The following is a 15,401-nucleotide window of genomic DNA, read 5'->3' as shown; positions in this document are numbered from 1 at the left end:
TCAGCGGAATTTGCCCAAAAATGCATACCATGTCAAAACATGCAAATATGGGCAAACTTCCAGCAACAAAACTCCACCCAATTCTAAGCCCTTGCCTTTTTGCAAAATGGGGCTTGGATATTGTGGGATCCCTACCAAAGGCTCTTGGAAGTGTACGATTCTTATTGGTTGCGACTGATTATTTCACTAAATGGGTAGAAGCTCGATTGCTTGTCAATATCTCAGCAATAGATGTACGGCGTTTCTTATGGAAAGACATTGTTTGTCGCTTTGGAGTTCCATCTAACATCGTCTCTGACAATGGTAAATAATTTGATACGGAAGAAATTCACAAATTTTGCGCCTCACTAAAACTTCAGCATAATTTCTCCGCACCATATTATCCACAAGCAGATGGACAAGCAGAAGCAACCAATAAGATGATTCTCTCAACTTTGAAGAAGAAGCTTAATGAAGCAAAAGGAAATTGGGTTAAAAAATTGTCAGCAGTGCTTTGGGCTTATCGCACCACTCCAAAGCATTCTACCAATCTTTCCCCTTTCAACCTAGCTTATGGTATGGATGTTGTCCTCTCGATAGAATTAATTGCACCAACTACAAGGACATAAATAGTATAAACTGGAAACAATGATGCTGCTATAACTTTGGTGGCAGACTCAATTGATAAAACTCGAGAAGAAGCTTTACAATGTCTAATAAAATATCAGACAGACATGAAACACAAATATGATAGAAAGCTTGGCCTCAGAAGATTGAGTACTTAGCCGAAAACAAAAGCTCATTTAATCTAGAAAGCTGTTAGAGAATTGGGAAGGACCGTTCATCATTGATAGACCAGCATCTAAAGGGTCTTATTTCCTTCGTCGAATCACTGGAGAAAAATTTGCCAAGCCATGGAATGTTTTTCATTTGAAGAGTTTTATCGTTGAATGTTTGTTTTTCATTCATTATAATCATTTCATAATTCAATAAAATTCGATCCATCTTTTGTTTTAACTAGAGATCAAATATCCCAAATTTCATTATGCTATCATTACACTATGGGGGCGACGACACCCCAAATTTTATTATGTTATCATTACACTATGGGGACAGCGTCACCCCAACTTTCAATATATAATCGTTACAATTTGGGGGCGTCACCTTAACTTTCATTATTATTATACTATAGGGGCGGCGACACCCCAAATTTCATATTATGTTATCATTACACTATGGGGGCAGCGTCACCCCAACTTTCAATATATAATTGTTACAATTTGGGGGCATCACCTCAACTTTCATTATCATTACACTATGGAGGTGGCGACATCCCAAATTTCCATATATAATCGTTACAATTTGGGGGCGACGACACCCCAAATTTCATTACGTTATCATTATATATGGGGGCAGCGACACCCCAGATTTAATTACGTTATCAATACATTATGGGGACGACAACACCCCAATTACGTTATCCTTAATTCTTATATCTATTTTGCCGATCTACCTCAAGGTCAAATTTCCCAACTCTTATATATTTTGACCGACCCCTTTGTTTCGGCAATAAACTGCTTCAACACAATGAGAGCAATGGTCAAGAACGCACTAAGAAACAGAGAAATTTGATGTTGGGGGAGATGAAACTGAACCAAGATAATGGCTGCCTACGTACCCAAGATCTATTCTCTAGGGATCAAGTTTCCACGTAGTTCCTTATGAAAAATAATTTGGTATTTATAGAGGTAGAGTAGAGACTTCTTGTAGCTAAAATATTCTTGTAGCTTAAGTAATTGTGATTGAATATAACTCTCAACTGATAGTTATCTCTTTGATAAGAAACAAATCTGGACATAAATTAATGTACGTTAGTGGCAAGTCATGCGGCTAAGGTTCAGCCTTAGACACATGAGTTAATGGGCCTGTACATTGATCCATGGTAAAGCAAATTGGGGCTTAGCCCTGTTGATTAAACGAATAAAGTGGAGACCCCTACTAATGGACGTTTGCCACGTAGGTGGGGGTCAAAACACCGCCCCCTCTTTGGCATGCGAACAAAATTCATATGGCAAAGAAGAGAAGAAAAATCAATGGAAAAATGGAAAAAGAAAAGAGTGAGCGGAATGTATATTAAAATATTGTGTGAATGCAAATGATATGAAAATGGAAAGTCAAGAAAAATGCATGAAATATTGTGTAATAAATAATTTTAAACTAATTTATATGAGGCTGCAATGTAATTAATTGATAGAGGGTGAAGAGAGAATTAAAATAGGTGACACAAAAAATCGATAAAGAAAACCAATTTTTAACCCGGATTTGCAGACCTTAGCATTAATAGAAGTATGAAAAAAAAATGTAATCCATTCAAGAAAGTGGATGGGCTATAGTGGCAGACCCACTAAGTTGGTGAGCTGAGTGAACAAAGTCCAGTGTTTGAGGCAATGAGATTAAAAAGATAAAGACAAAGGTAGGAAGTGATAAGCGAGATTAAAGAGATAAAGACAAAGGTAGGAAGTGATAAACACCGTAACTGAGAATAGTGGAGTGTTTGAGGCAAGGAGATTAAAGAGATAAAGACAAAAATTGAAGGAGATAAGCACATGCATGCAACGAAGTGATAACCAATCTTTGCACTGCCAACCTTTTAAGGATCTCTTTTGCCGATATGGTTTTATTCTTTTTCTTGTGCTATCAGCAACCTCCAGCGAAGCGAAGTGCAGGAGGAAAATGTCCAACAACCCTCGAGAAACATCACCGTGACCAGGCTCAATCATCCCCTCAGTGTGCAACTGCAATGGTTTAGAGACCATCTCGTTCGTACCTGTCGCACTCCTGGTGCATGCACACAACGGCATAGACGTTCCCTCATGTTGCCTGGGGAGGTTGGTGGGAATGACTATAACAATACTATTTTCCAACACAACCCAGTTGAGGAGATTAGAAGCTACGTGCCCCAAGTCGTTAGTGGGAGAACAAATGCTGCGAGACAAGTGATTCATGCTGGTGCGGTGTTCGTTGTTGGGCCTAGAAATGTTCCCATTGGATGTATATCAATTACCTCATATCCTTCCCTAGCAACGACTCGAGTGCGGACTATAACACCAATCGCCTGAGGAGCCTAAACGTACTGCAACGCAGTTTGAAAGAAAGTCAATATAATCGATATGGCTGTGGCCAAGTGTATCGTTCAGTAAAGGTTATGGTGTTCGTTAGATTTTCATTTGTTGTATGTTTGGTACAAGACAATTAGCTGACGAAACATGGAGGTGAAGTTGAGAAGCGCTATGCCACAAGACGGATATGGGCCTATTAGCCAAAGAGCAATAGATAAAGAAAACGTATCGTACGCAATGGATCAACTCGGAAAATTCAACTACAGAAAATCTCGGGGAATCTCGGGGAAAAAGTGGTGTCAATAATATTCGACAGCATGAAACATGTATGTTAGTATTTTTTATTAGTTATCTTAAAATTTTGGTTAAGTCAGAAAGACTGATGAAAAGATTTGTATTTTTGTCGCAGGTTGAAAAGAAAAAATTACGAGCAAAAGATATTGACAAAAAAATTTGAGTGAAAGATATCAATGCCTTAGAAAAAATAAAGAAGCTGAAGAGAGGTTTTGCTCAGGGTGATCCCATCGTAATGCAGTAGAAGAAATAAAGAAGTCGGAGAAAACATTCGCTCAGAAAAACCGACGAAAAGTGTCTCTCAGAAATATCGGCCCAATGTCTTAGAAAAAATAATGAAGCGGAAGGAAAGTTTCACGTACTCGGAAAGTTCACTCAGAAAGATCGGTTGAATGCCTTAGAAAAAATAATAAAGTTGTCGGAAATTTCAACTCGGAAAGTTTTGCTCAGAAAGATCGGCTTAATGCCTTAGAAAAAATAATAAAGCCGTCGGAAAATTTTCGCTAAGAAAGTTGACGAAATGCGAATTTTCGTTGCACGAAGAAACGGCGGTATTACAAGCAAATTATATTCACAAAGAGTCGACGGAGAAAAGTTTCGCACAGAAAGGTGTCAATTAATGCTGAAGAAGAATTAAAGAAGCTGACAGAAGTTTCGTTCAGAAAGAGTGGCGCAATGTATTAGAAAAAAAATAATGAAACTGTCAAAAAATTTCACTTGGAAAATTTCTCGTTCGTAAGAAAGATCGGCAGAATGCCTTAGAAAAATAACGAAGCTGTCAAAAAATTTCGCACAGAAAATTTCTCATAGAAAGATCAGCAGAATGCCTTAGAAAAAATAACGAAGCTGTCGAAAATTTTCACTCAGCAAAGTTCTATTAGAAAGATCTGCACAATGTCTTAGAAAAAATAATGAAGCTGACTAAAATTATCGTTAGGAAAATTTATCGTTGAAAGATCGGTACAATACCTTAGAAAAAATAATGAAGTTGACGTAAGTTTTTGCTCGGAAAATTTCTCGGAGAAAGATCGGCACAATACCTTAGAAAGAATAACAAAGTTGTCGAAAATTTTCGCTCGACAAGTTTCTCGTAGAAAGATCGGCATAATGCCTTAGAAAAAATAGTAAAACTGACGAAAATTGTCGCGCGGAAAATTTTCGTAGAAAGATCGGCACAATGCCTTAGAAAAAATAATGAAGCTGACGAAAATTTTTGCTCGGAAAATTTTTCGTAGAAAGTTCAGTACAATGCCTTAGAAAAAAGAATGACTGTGGAAAATAGTTAACCGAAAGTACTAAGCGAACGAATGCAGATTTGGAAGAAGAAAATGAAGATTTAATCGAATAACTGTAAGACAATTGACAGAGACAATTGATTAGATAATTGTGTAAATGTAATACTATAGGGCTAAAACTTCTTTTGATGAAAAATAAAAATAAAAATGGGTTTGTTATTGAATATTGTTGTTGTGTCAGATAACATACCTGCGGAAAACTGACAATGTTGTAGATTTATGCAGTTGAAATGAAATAGAACGAGACGCCCCCACGTAGAGAAAAACGCCCCCAATGCGTACTTAACTTTGCAAAATTAGTCTAAGCAAGCATAAATGCGTTCAAACTTAGGCTGACGAAGCTAAACGTGGTAACCTCGTCAGATTTTGTCGGAACGATAGTAATGGACTAAGCAAGCGTAAAAGCGTTCAAACTTAAACTGACGAAGCTAAACGTGGTAACTTTACCAGATTTTGTTATAGTGCTAAGAACGAACTAAGCGAGCGTAAAAGCGTTCAAACTTAGACTGACGAAGTTAAACGTAGTAACTTCGTCAGATTTTGTCGTAGCGATAGTAATGACTAAGCGAGCGTAAAAAATGTTCAAACTTAGACTGACAAAGCTAAATGTGGTAACTTCGTCAGATTTTTTCGTAATGATAGTAATGAACTAAGCGAGCGTAAAAACGTTCAAACTTAAACTGACAAAGCTAAATGTGGTAGCTTCGTCAGATTTTTTTGTAATGAGAGTAACGAACTAAGCGAGCGTAAAACATTCAAACTTAGATTGACGAAAAGATGACTGCAAAAGTGATTTGTCTTGACCCTTCGCTTCTAACGGTGGCAGAGAGATAAGCCAATGAATCTGCATGACGTATGTCATTTCGGGGTCTTTGAGTGATAAAGATGCTATCAAATTGTCGAGCAAGACTACGTATCAAACTAAGATAAGCCGCCATATGCTCATCTCTTGCTTTCAAAAGACCCACCAAACTTATTGGCAACAAGGCGAGAATCTGTGTATAACTGGAGCTTTCGCGCCCCCAGTGTCAAAGCTATTCTCAAGGCACAAATGGCAGCCTCATACTCGGCTTCGTTATTTGAAGCGGCGAAGCCAAGTCTCACAGATTTCCCAATCTTTTTTTTTGCCGGGTTTAACAAAAAATGCATCCAATTCCAGACCCAGATTTACTATGGGAGCCATCTGAGTAAACAATTCATAGGCCAATGGGATTAGGAATTGCGTTTTTATGTTGGTCTTCGTCGCCCCCAGTTATTAGCGGCAGAATGTCTTCCATAGATTCTTCCTGGCGCAAGGAATCGTCAATAGGAGAATCATGAATCGGAAAATCAGCTATCAAAGAAGCCAGATCCTTTTTCAGTAGTACGACTTTCAAAGACAATGCTATATGCACTAAGATAACTTTCCAATTCGGCTAATCTACTTGATTTTACGTGCATTCGAAAGATCTTGCGTAAAGGGATTTTCAATTATAATTCTGACCAACCTCCCACGAAGTATGGTTTCAATCGGCGGCGACATGAACCAATGCAAGTGCAATTTTTCCATCTTTGAATAACGAGACTTCGGCCGGTTAAAGTCTTACTAATAAAAAGGCGGGTCTACCATCATCAATGAAAAGAAAGAACGACTAACGAGCTTGAGTTGTAGCTGCCAGGTATATGCTACTAGGTTGACCCGTTGAAGGACTTGTCAATATAGGAGGACTGACCAACTATTTCTCCAGGTGTTGCAATGCCATCTCACAATCAACGTTCCAAGTTGCCGGCCCCTTTAAAGTCTGGAAGAAGGGATGACAACGATCGGAATATTTAGAAATAAATTTATGAAGAGCGGCAAGCCGACCAGTAAGTCGTTGAATTTCCTTCTTATTTTTTGGTGATGACATATCAATAAAGGCGCATATCTGATCAGGATTAGCCTCAATACCTCTACGAGTCATGAGGTATCCCAGAAATTTTCCAGAAGAGAGGCCAAAAGAACATTTGGTGGGATTGAGTCTCATGTTATACTTGTTAAGCCTATCAAAAACAAGTTGAAGATCAGAAAGATGATCACCAGTAAGGTTCGATTTAACGACTATATCATCGATATAAGCCTCCATTATTATCCCCAGCAGATTGGAAAAAATTGTATTGACAAGCTTTTGGTAGGTTGCGCCGGCATTTTTCAGACCAAAAGGCATAACAGTGTAGCAAAAAATGCCTTGGTCGGTAATGAAGGCGGTGAACTCTTGGTTATCCACATTCAAAGAGATCTGGTAGTACCCTGAAGAAGCATCCATGAAAGATAGGCGTTGGAAGCCCGAAGTGGCATCCACCAGTTCGGAAATTCGTGGCAACGGATACGGATGAATCGGACAAGCTTCGTTAAGGTTCAAATGAACTTTACGATGAGTGGGAAGTTACATCAAAGGGACTTCGTGTTAAGTGGGGTGAAATCCATTTTATCCAGAAGATTTAAACAGACATACACCCCCGGTCGAGCCTATGTGGAAGATGACACCTGCCATTACCTCTTACAAGAGTTAGAGATTTTAGGCGATACACACGTTCGGGTTCGACTGGAGATTGTCTTTTTCTTTGCATGTAACTAGCCTATCTAGGTCGGTAGTTTGTCTGGGATTGTGGTCTTCCCTCTAGTTGATTCTATGACACCTTCCTTCCTTATTGAATCAGACCTGTCTAGGACGACGATTTTCCTTAGGTCAACGAGGTCGGTTTTCCCTGTCAGGTCAGTCTCATTTGGGATATTGGTATTCCTTATATTTCCTTCTGTGACGCCTTCTTTCCCTGTCTGGGATGGCAATTTTTCTCAAATCTGCGAGGTCGGCCTTCCCTGTCAGGTCGGTCCAGTCTAGGATGAAGGTTTTCCTTATACTTTCTTCCGTGACGCCTTTTTTCCCTGTCTGGTCGGACTTGTCTAGGATGGCGATTTTCCTCAAATCTGCGAGGTCGGCCCTCCTTGTCAGGTCGGTCCAGTCTGGGATGAAAGTTTTCCTTATATTTTCTTCCATGACGCCTTCTTTCGGAGGCGTTTATACCGCCGTTTGCGGTAGCGGCGGCGGCGGCGGTGTTGCTGCAATTGGATGTTGAGAATTGATCATACCACTAGGAGCAACTCGATTGTTCAACGGTTCTTGCATTGCCCGACTTGAATTTCGAGGGTTGCGATTCCTATTGGCAGGAGGAATATGTTGACTGTTCGGTCGCTTCTTGTGCTTACCATCTTGATTGTTTTACGTGATAATGGATTCAAAAAACCCACAGACGGCGCCAATTATGTTTCGGCAATAAACTGCTTCAACACAATGAGAGCAATGGTAAAGAACGCACTAAGAAACAGAGGAATTTGATGTTGGGGGAGATGAAACTGAACCAAGATAATGGTTGCGTACGTACCCAAGATCTATTCTCTAGGGATCAAGTTTCCACGTAGTTCCTTATGAAAAATAGTTTGGTATTTATAGAGGTAGAGTAGAGACTTCTTGTAGCTCAAGTATTCTTGTAGCTTAAGTAATTGTGATTGAATATAACTCTCAACTGATAGTTATCTCTTTGATAAGAAACGAATCTGGACATAAATTAATGTACGTTAGTGGCAAGCCATGCTGCTAAGGTTCAGCCTTAGACACATGAGTTAATGGGCCTGTACATTGATCCATGGTAAAGCAAATTGGGGCTTAGCCCTGTTGATTAAACGAATAAAGTGGAGACCCCTACTAATGGACATTTGCCACGTAGGTGGGGGTCGAAACACCCTTATATTTCGATCTATTATGATTACCAATCAAATAAAAAACAAATAAAATCCAAATATCATGAGACCGTGCAAAAATAAACATAATCAGGAAAGAAAAAACTGTAACCTAACCTCACATCATCCTAATAATAAAAAACACAAACTTCACTCAAGAAGTTGCGGGATAATGTTATCCTATACTAGAACTGGAACACCTTTTAGATCCGACGGTGATACATCTTCCAACTTCCTATAACACATAGTATAATAATCTGACAACTGTTGCAATTTTTCCCGTTTCTCAGAATCTCTCGATTTCCAAAGTCCAACACTTGCCAATGTTTCACGCAACAACGCCCCAGATTTCTTAGTTTCAACTGCATGCTTCTCAATCATATCATCCTTCTCTTCACACCCAACCCTAAAATATTTCACCTTCTCATGATATTCATCTAACTCCTTCTTCAAAAATGCATTCTCTTCCAATAGTACTTTGTAGTCTCCTCTAGTCCTCTCAAGCCTCGCAAACTCGTTTAACCAATTCCAATTTCTCATATTTTATTATCTCAACTTCATCACTTAAAACTTTATGCTCTCTAAGAACAACAATTTCTTGATTATGTTTAGACAATTCAACTTTCATGATATTCATTTTCATCTCATAGTCGTGCAAAACTACTTCATTTCTCGTAAGTACTCCTCTCATACGTTCATTCTCCTGAAAGATGAGCTCTCTCTTCTTCCAAATATTTCTCAATCTCGTATATTCACTAGTTTTAATCTTATAATTTTCTTTTGCTTCTAAGATTTCTTTAGCACAATCCTCAAGCCGGCCCTCTGACTTAAAAATAAAAATATAATGTGTTAATATAATTTTTTAGCAACCAAATAAATGAAATTCAACCCCCCACACACACACACACACTTACCTTTGCAAACTTTGAATTCAACATATTAATGGCTTTTATAAAATCTACAATTCTTTGATAATCCAAACACAATAACTATGGATCTGAAATATTAGACAAAATAATTTAAAATAATAATATTTAATAATAAGTAAATACAACAAAAATAACTATTTAACATCTAACCTTCAATTGCCAAGGCTTGCACGTTTGGAGTGATGAGCACAGGCGTTGCAGAACTGCTGCTCATCCCTGGCTGTAATGAAGAAGGTACAGTCGGGCCAACAATGGTGTTGGTGCTAACCACAGTTAATAGTTCTGTCGACACACCAGCATTGGTGCCATCAGCAAAAGTCGACTCTTCTGCATTAGTGCCAACAATAGTAGACACTTCAGAATTTATACCAACAATCGTTAACACTTCTGTTAACACACCTGCATAGGTGTCAACAACAGAAGTCGGCAATCCAGCATTAGTGCAAACAATAGTTGATACTAAACTCGACACACCAGCAATGGTGCCATCGGCAGAAGTTGCTACACCAGCATTGGTGCCAACAACAGGCATTGGAACTCCAAAATTACTTCCACCAAAAGAAGTTGGAACTCCAAAATTGATCCTGACAACAGAAGTTGAACCAATTGTATCTCCACCATAGTCAACTTTTTCCATCTACATTAACAAAAGAACTATTAAACAATCAATAACGAAAATAATTCTAAATCACAAAAACAAGATCAACACTAACATCAAGTTCAAATATACTGTTAGTCATCGCTTCCCCACAGATATCATCATCATCATCAATATCATGCACATCAATAGTTTTTTTTTTGCAGGAAGACAAAAAACCTGTCATAATGAAACGTAATTCCAAAACATATTATAGGTATTACATATATGATATTTTAAAAAGAAATATTATATACATACCATTTCTCGATCCTCAATCCCTTCCTCAATTTTACTTGAGTTATCCCGAGTTTTCTTTTCCCTCTTTTTTGGACGTATGCTTCTTTTCTTCTTTCTAATATTTTCTTGTCCGCTATCCTCAAAGTCATCTCCTTCTACTTCTTCGTCATCTTCACTGCTATCATCTACAATAACATTCTTTCTCTTCTTTGAGCCACAGTAAGGTGCTAATTCCCTAGGCTCATTAAGCAGTCCAGTTTCTAAATCATGATAATAATCTACAATATCGTTCGAAAACGACATATCATCGACATCTGCATTATGACTAAACAAACTAACAAAATTTTTTTTTTTATCTTCTCACTGCTAAAGATTGATATATTTGGAAACTTCAGAATATCCCCTATAAAAAAGAACAAAATATTAAAAATGTGATGCTAACTAATTAAAATAATAATTATAAGAATATTGAGTTAACATTTTTACCTGATATATTGTTAAGATAATCAATATTCTCGAACCTCCAATTGCCTTTGATCTTAAAACCATACAATTTTGCATTCTTGTAGTTCGAAGGCATCCCATAAAACCGATAATTCTGGTTGTGATGAGTATGATATCCCAACACATAACTTTTAAAAGAAGCCTTGTTTTGTCGCATAGGATTCAATAACTCAAACAAAAGGTCTGAAGACATACTCCTTTAATAAACCTTACAAATCCTCGCTACACGGGCAAAGATAGCCCAATAGCTAGGAGATAATTGTAAAGAATGTAATCTCCATCTAGCTAATAACTCGAAAATTGATTTCCGAAATAGAACACTACAACCAAGCCAAAAATGTGAAAACAATAAAATTATCTCATCCTTTTCACACTTTTGGTTGATATCGCTACCAACATACTCAATAGATACATCATCACCAATATCATATTTTTCTCTCAAACTATCTACTTCAATACCCTTTGCCACCCTATTCATATTAAAATCCCCTTTATCACCCCATCTCCTCTTCAAGTTATAATTCCTCTCCATTAAACAAATATTTTCAATACTGTTAAAAACTAAACAAAATAAAAATCTAACATTTTCACAAACCTCGATTCAATTGATCAAACCCGCAAGCACGTAATCACCTTGTTAAGCACTAGAATCTCCAATGTACTGACCTTTTTATTAGAGAGAGAATAAAACACAAATAAGGCTGATAAGAATCAAATCTCTTTTTTGTACTGGTTTATATAGTTTCGCTTTGTAAAAGTGTTTTGCAAAAATACAACTCTAGTTTCGCTTCGTCAAAGTGTTTTGCAATAGATAAAACTCTTATAACACAACTTGACAAAAATATCAAATTTTCACCGCTATATCAGATTACCGTATCTATATTGCTATATCAGATTTTCAGAATCGGATTTTCGTTGTCGTCAGATTTTGGAATGCTATCTACACCACTTTATTGAAGGCTGGGTTGCATCTTACTTCATATGAGAATATATATGTTAGCTTGGTGAATTCATATGGGTCGACAATTTCTCTTCCTACTACAGTTCAGGCACCTGTTCTTCTAGCGACCGGGAATCATTTTCAACCTTATCCAAGTCACCAAGTCACCGATTGATATAAAATGGGTTAGTCAATCAATTTATAGCCGCTCGAAGAAGTGTCGATCAAGTTGATAGGTAGAAACCTTTTGGTTTTTGCTGATCTTTTGAGGTTGCCAATCCTTTGAGATTGCCGCTCTATGCCGTTGAATGAGTTGCCAGTCCTGTTAATTGCCGCTGAATGAGTTGCCAATCCTTCAAATTGCCGAACTTGCCAATGATCCTTTGATTACCGATCCTATGAACTGCAATTGTCGATTCTTTGAACTGCTGATGTCGCTCCTTTGAATTGCCGATCGTTTTAATTGTCGATCCATAAGCTCAATCGTTATTCTCAAATTAAATGTAGTTTATTGAAGAAGAAGACAGTTTATCAGCAAGAGTATGGAATGATTAGAGCACCTATTGTTATATTTGGAACTGCTAAAAGAGTTGCTGAGCTTAAATTCTTTGTGGAGAATTCGGCTAATTTCGATACCTTATCGGTTATTTTTAACAGATCTAGTAGATTTGCAAGGCTTCAATCTATACAATGTGCCATGGCAGGGAAGAATATGTATATTAGGTTTACTTGTAGCACTGGTGACGCAATGGGGATGAATATGGTGTCGAAAGGTGTTCAGAATGTACTTGATTTCCTTCAAAATGATTTCCCTGACATGGATGTCATTAGCATTTCTGGGAACTTTTGTTCAGACAAGAAACCATCTGATGTGAATTAGATTGAAGGAAGAGGAAAATCTGTTGTTTGTGAAGCTATCATTAAGGAAGAAGTGGTGAGAAAGGTCCTCAAAACCATAGTTCCTGCATTGGTTGAGCTTAACATGCTCAAGAATCTCAATAGCTCAGCTCTTGCTGGTGCTCTTGGTGGCTTTAATGCTCATGCTAGCAATATTGTTTCTGCTGTATTTATAGCTACTAGTCAAGACCCAACACAGAATATAGAAAGTTCTCACTGTATCACCATGATGGAAGTTGTAAATGAAGGAAAAGACCTTCATATATCTGTAACAAGCATATCAGATTTTCAGATTAGGAGAAGACCTTCATTAAATGGTTTGCCATGGTGTCCACTGCAGAGTGCGGTTGCATTGACCATATGCAACAAGGCCTTACACCACTAGGAATTCCCTAGTGGACGAGTTATAGCCTCGTGAGAGTTTTCCAGAGAAGATACTCACAAACTTCATTTTATCTTTGCGAAGCGACTTCAAATGGCGAAAACTTCGTTTCCTAAATTAATCTCAGGTATCTATACATCTCCTTAGCAGGGAACGAGGATTGATTTCTTTGAAACTCAAGTTAATATGCATTCAATAATTAAAACATCTACATATGATCATGCATACAGTGAACTCTTCATTGAAATGTATAAGCAGTGCCGTTTCTAGATCCTTTGGAGAGCATACCTAAATGGGTTCTCACAGGTATGTGTCAAAACACAAATTTGACGAAAATAGAAATGGATAATCAAAATTGACGAGTATGAGAGAATAGGGTCTTCAAGATATTTACACCAGAGAAATCCTTATTTTCTTTCCTACTTCTAACTGAGTTTCCCAACCTTGCTCTTAAGCCTATGGATACTGATGATGATTATTTATTTATTTATTTTTGAAGCAAGTAACTGAGTTTTATTTGGGACAAGTCTTTCTCTTTATTTTTCTACATTTCATTCTATTTCTCATACTCCTCATTTGGGTAGGTTTAATTTATTTAGGGTTACTAGACGGGTAAGGGATTTTTGGTGAAAATAAAAGGTTTGATGAAAGGTTCAGTAGATTGACTAGCGGTAAAAATTTTAACAGGTATGAATTTTTGGCTATGTCTATCCAAAGATGGCTTAAATTCTCGCCTAGGGTTCGGATGGTGATCAAGTAAGTAAACGCGTGATTTTCTCTATTTAGAAAAACTACTCCTCTATGTCATTACTGACATATCACACATATCGATGCTTTTTGGTTAGATTCTCACAAGATTGATCGTTTAAGTAACTAACCACAGTTTCCAGAAACTTACTGCTATGTATAATCGATGATACTCAGTGCATGAATGTTCATGAAAAGATGTATAAACTATTGCATATGTATTATCTTAAGTTTCTTAAAAACAATCCTAATTCGGATACTAATGTGAGATTTCTAGACAATTTTCGTCATTGAAAAGGAAACAAGACTTTGTCACTAAGTACAACTATTAACAAGAAAATAAAAACTATATACAACCTACAAGTTGCCTAATTTTTGCTACAGGTTTAAAACACCCCCAAACTGAATGATGCTTAGTCCTCAAAGTATCAATAGATAAATAAAGAAAGTACCTGAGAACCTTGAGCAAAATTAGATCTGGATTGCTGGAACAAAAAGGTTGGAGAACATAATATATTATTCAGAAAGAAACAACGAAAAATAATAGCACACGAAACATAACTATTTATAGCTAGATATATGTACAATGTCCTACAAAGTCACCATCCAGTAGGACTTGCTGGTCTGGCGTCTTCTTGAATGAAATGCATTTCCTTAGCATCACGCCAAAAGATAATTTGCTGCCAAATTTCTGCCCATCGTTGTTCTCCGGAATTGTTCAAATGTGCCAACAATTTTTCGTCATTCGTGTAACAACGAACATGTCTCAGGTACCTAGCAGGACGTTTCCATTGCCGAAACCTCAATGAGCGGATTATTTTGTTTGCTGGGCACATAGAATCAACCTTAACCCAGTCATGAAATGTAGCTGAAAACTGCAGGAAATGTGTCCTCATAATTCGGCAAGCAGTTACTGGCAATAATATATACTGATCCTGAACAGTGTGAGCTCATTTCAGATTGGAGATGACACAGTTTAAGATATCAAAGAATGTATGACCTTGAGCAAGTGCATTGAATACTACGCAGGCAGCATCATTGGCAGTAGAGAAATACCAATCTCCCATGATGTTTAGTAGAATAAAGGCAAATTGGCATATTTCACCCTCGAACTTGTCAAGTTTTACCACTTACCCCCTTAAAGTTCAGTTTAGGCAATTTTAACCCTGTACTTGTAAAACATATCCACCTTCATATTTCGGTACATTTTCGGCACCAAGAGTGGCGTGGAGTGGCGATGGAATTATATTTTATGGCGTGGAATTTCTCATTTTGCCCGTGTCAAATTCTAATTTTGCCACGTCGAGAAAATATAATTCCACGTCACTTTTCAGGTGCCGGAAATGAACTGGAAAAATGGATTTGGATCGTTTTACAAGTCCAGGGTTAAAATTGCCTGAAGTGAAGTTCAGGGGGGTAAGTGGTAAAACTTGACAAGTTCGAGGGTGAAAACTGCCTTTTTGCCTAGAATAAATAACATCGTATTCCCCACGTTCATTGTCATGCTTGCTAAGGGAATGGTGATATTTGGCCATCTACCAGGTCCAGGTCCTCCTTCTTTAATTGCAAGGCCATCACCGTATGTTTTGCGAAAAGCAGGCCATGAAAAGGAACATGTAGAGTTTTGAAAGATGTATGGCCATGTTGATGCTGGCTCGTGATAGGGAAGATCCAAAGTTAG

At 37.6% G+C, this 15,401-nt stretch overlaps 1 protein-coding gene across 1 annotated transcript; it reads left to right on the top strand.

Annotated features, from left to right (window-relative positions):
* The first annotated feature begins 47 nt into the window (after window positions 1-47).
* LOC147487956 (uncharacterized) lies at window positions 48-2,788 on the top strand. Its single transcript, XM_086574215.1, has 3 exons — window positions 48-303; window positions 394-470; window positions 2,681-2,788. Exons 1-3 carry the CDS (start codon window positions 48-50, stop codon window positions 2,786-2,788), a joined length of 441 nt encoding a protein of 146 aa, XP_086430341.1.
* The last annotated feature ends 12,613 nt before the right edge of the window (window positions 2,789-15,401 follow it).

The sequence above is a fragment of the Coptis chinensis genome, chromosome 7 (assembly GCF_015680905.1).
Source record: "Coptis chinensis isolate HL-2020 chromosome 7, ASM1568090v1, whole genome shotgun sequence".
Taxonomy (NCBI): Eukaryota; Viridiplantae; Streptophyta; class Magnoliopsida; order Ranunculales; family Ranunculaceae; genus Coptis; species Coptis chinensis.
The sequence above is the reverse complement of the archived record's forward strand: the minus strand, read 5'-3'. Positions and strand labels throughout refer to the sequence as shown.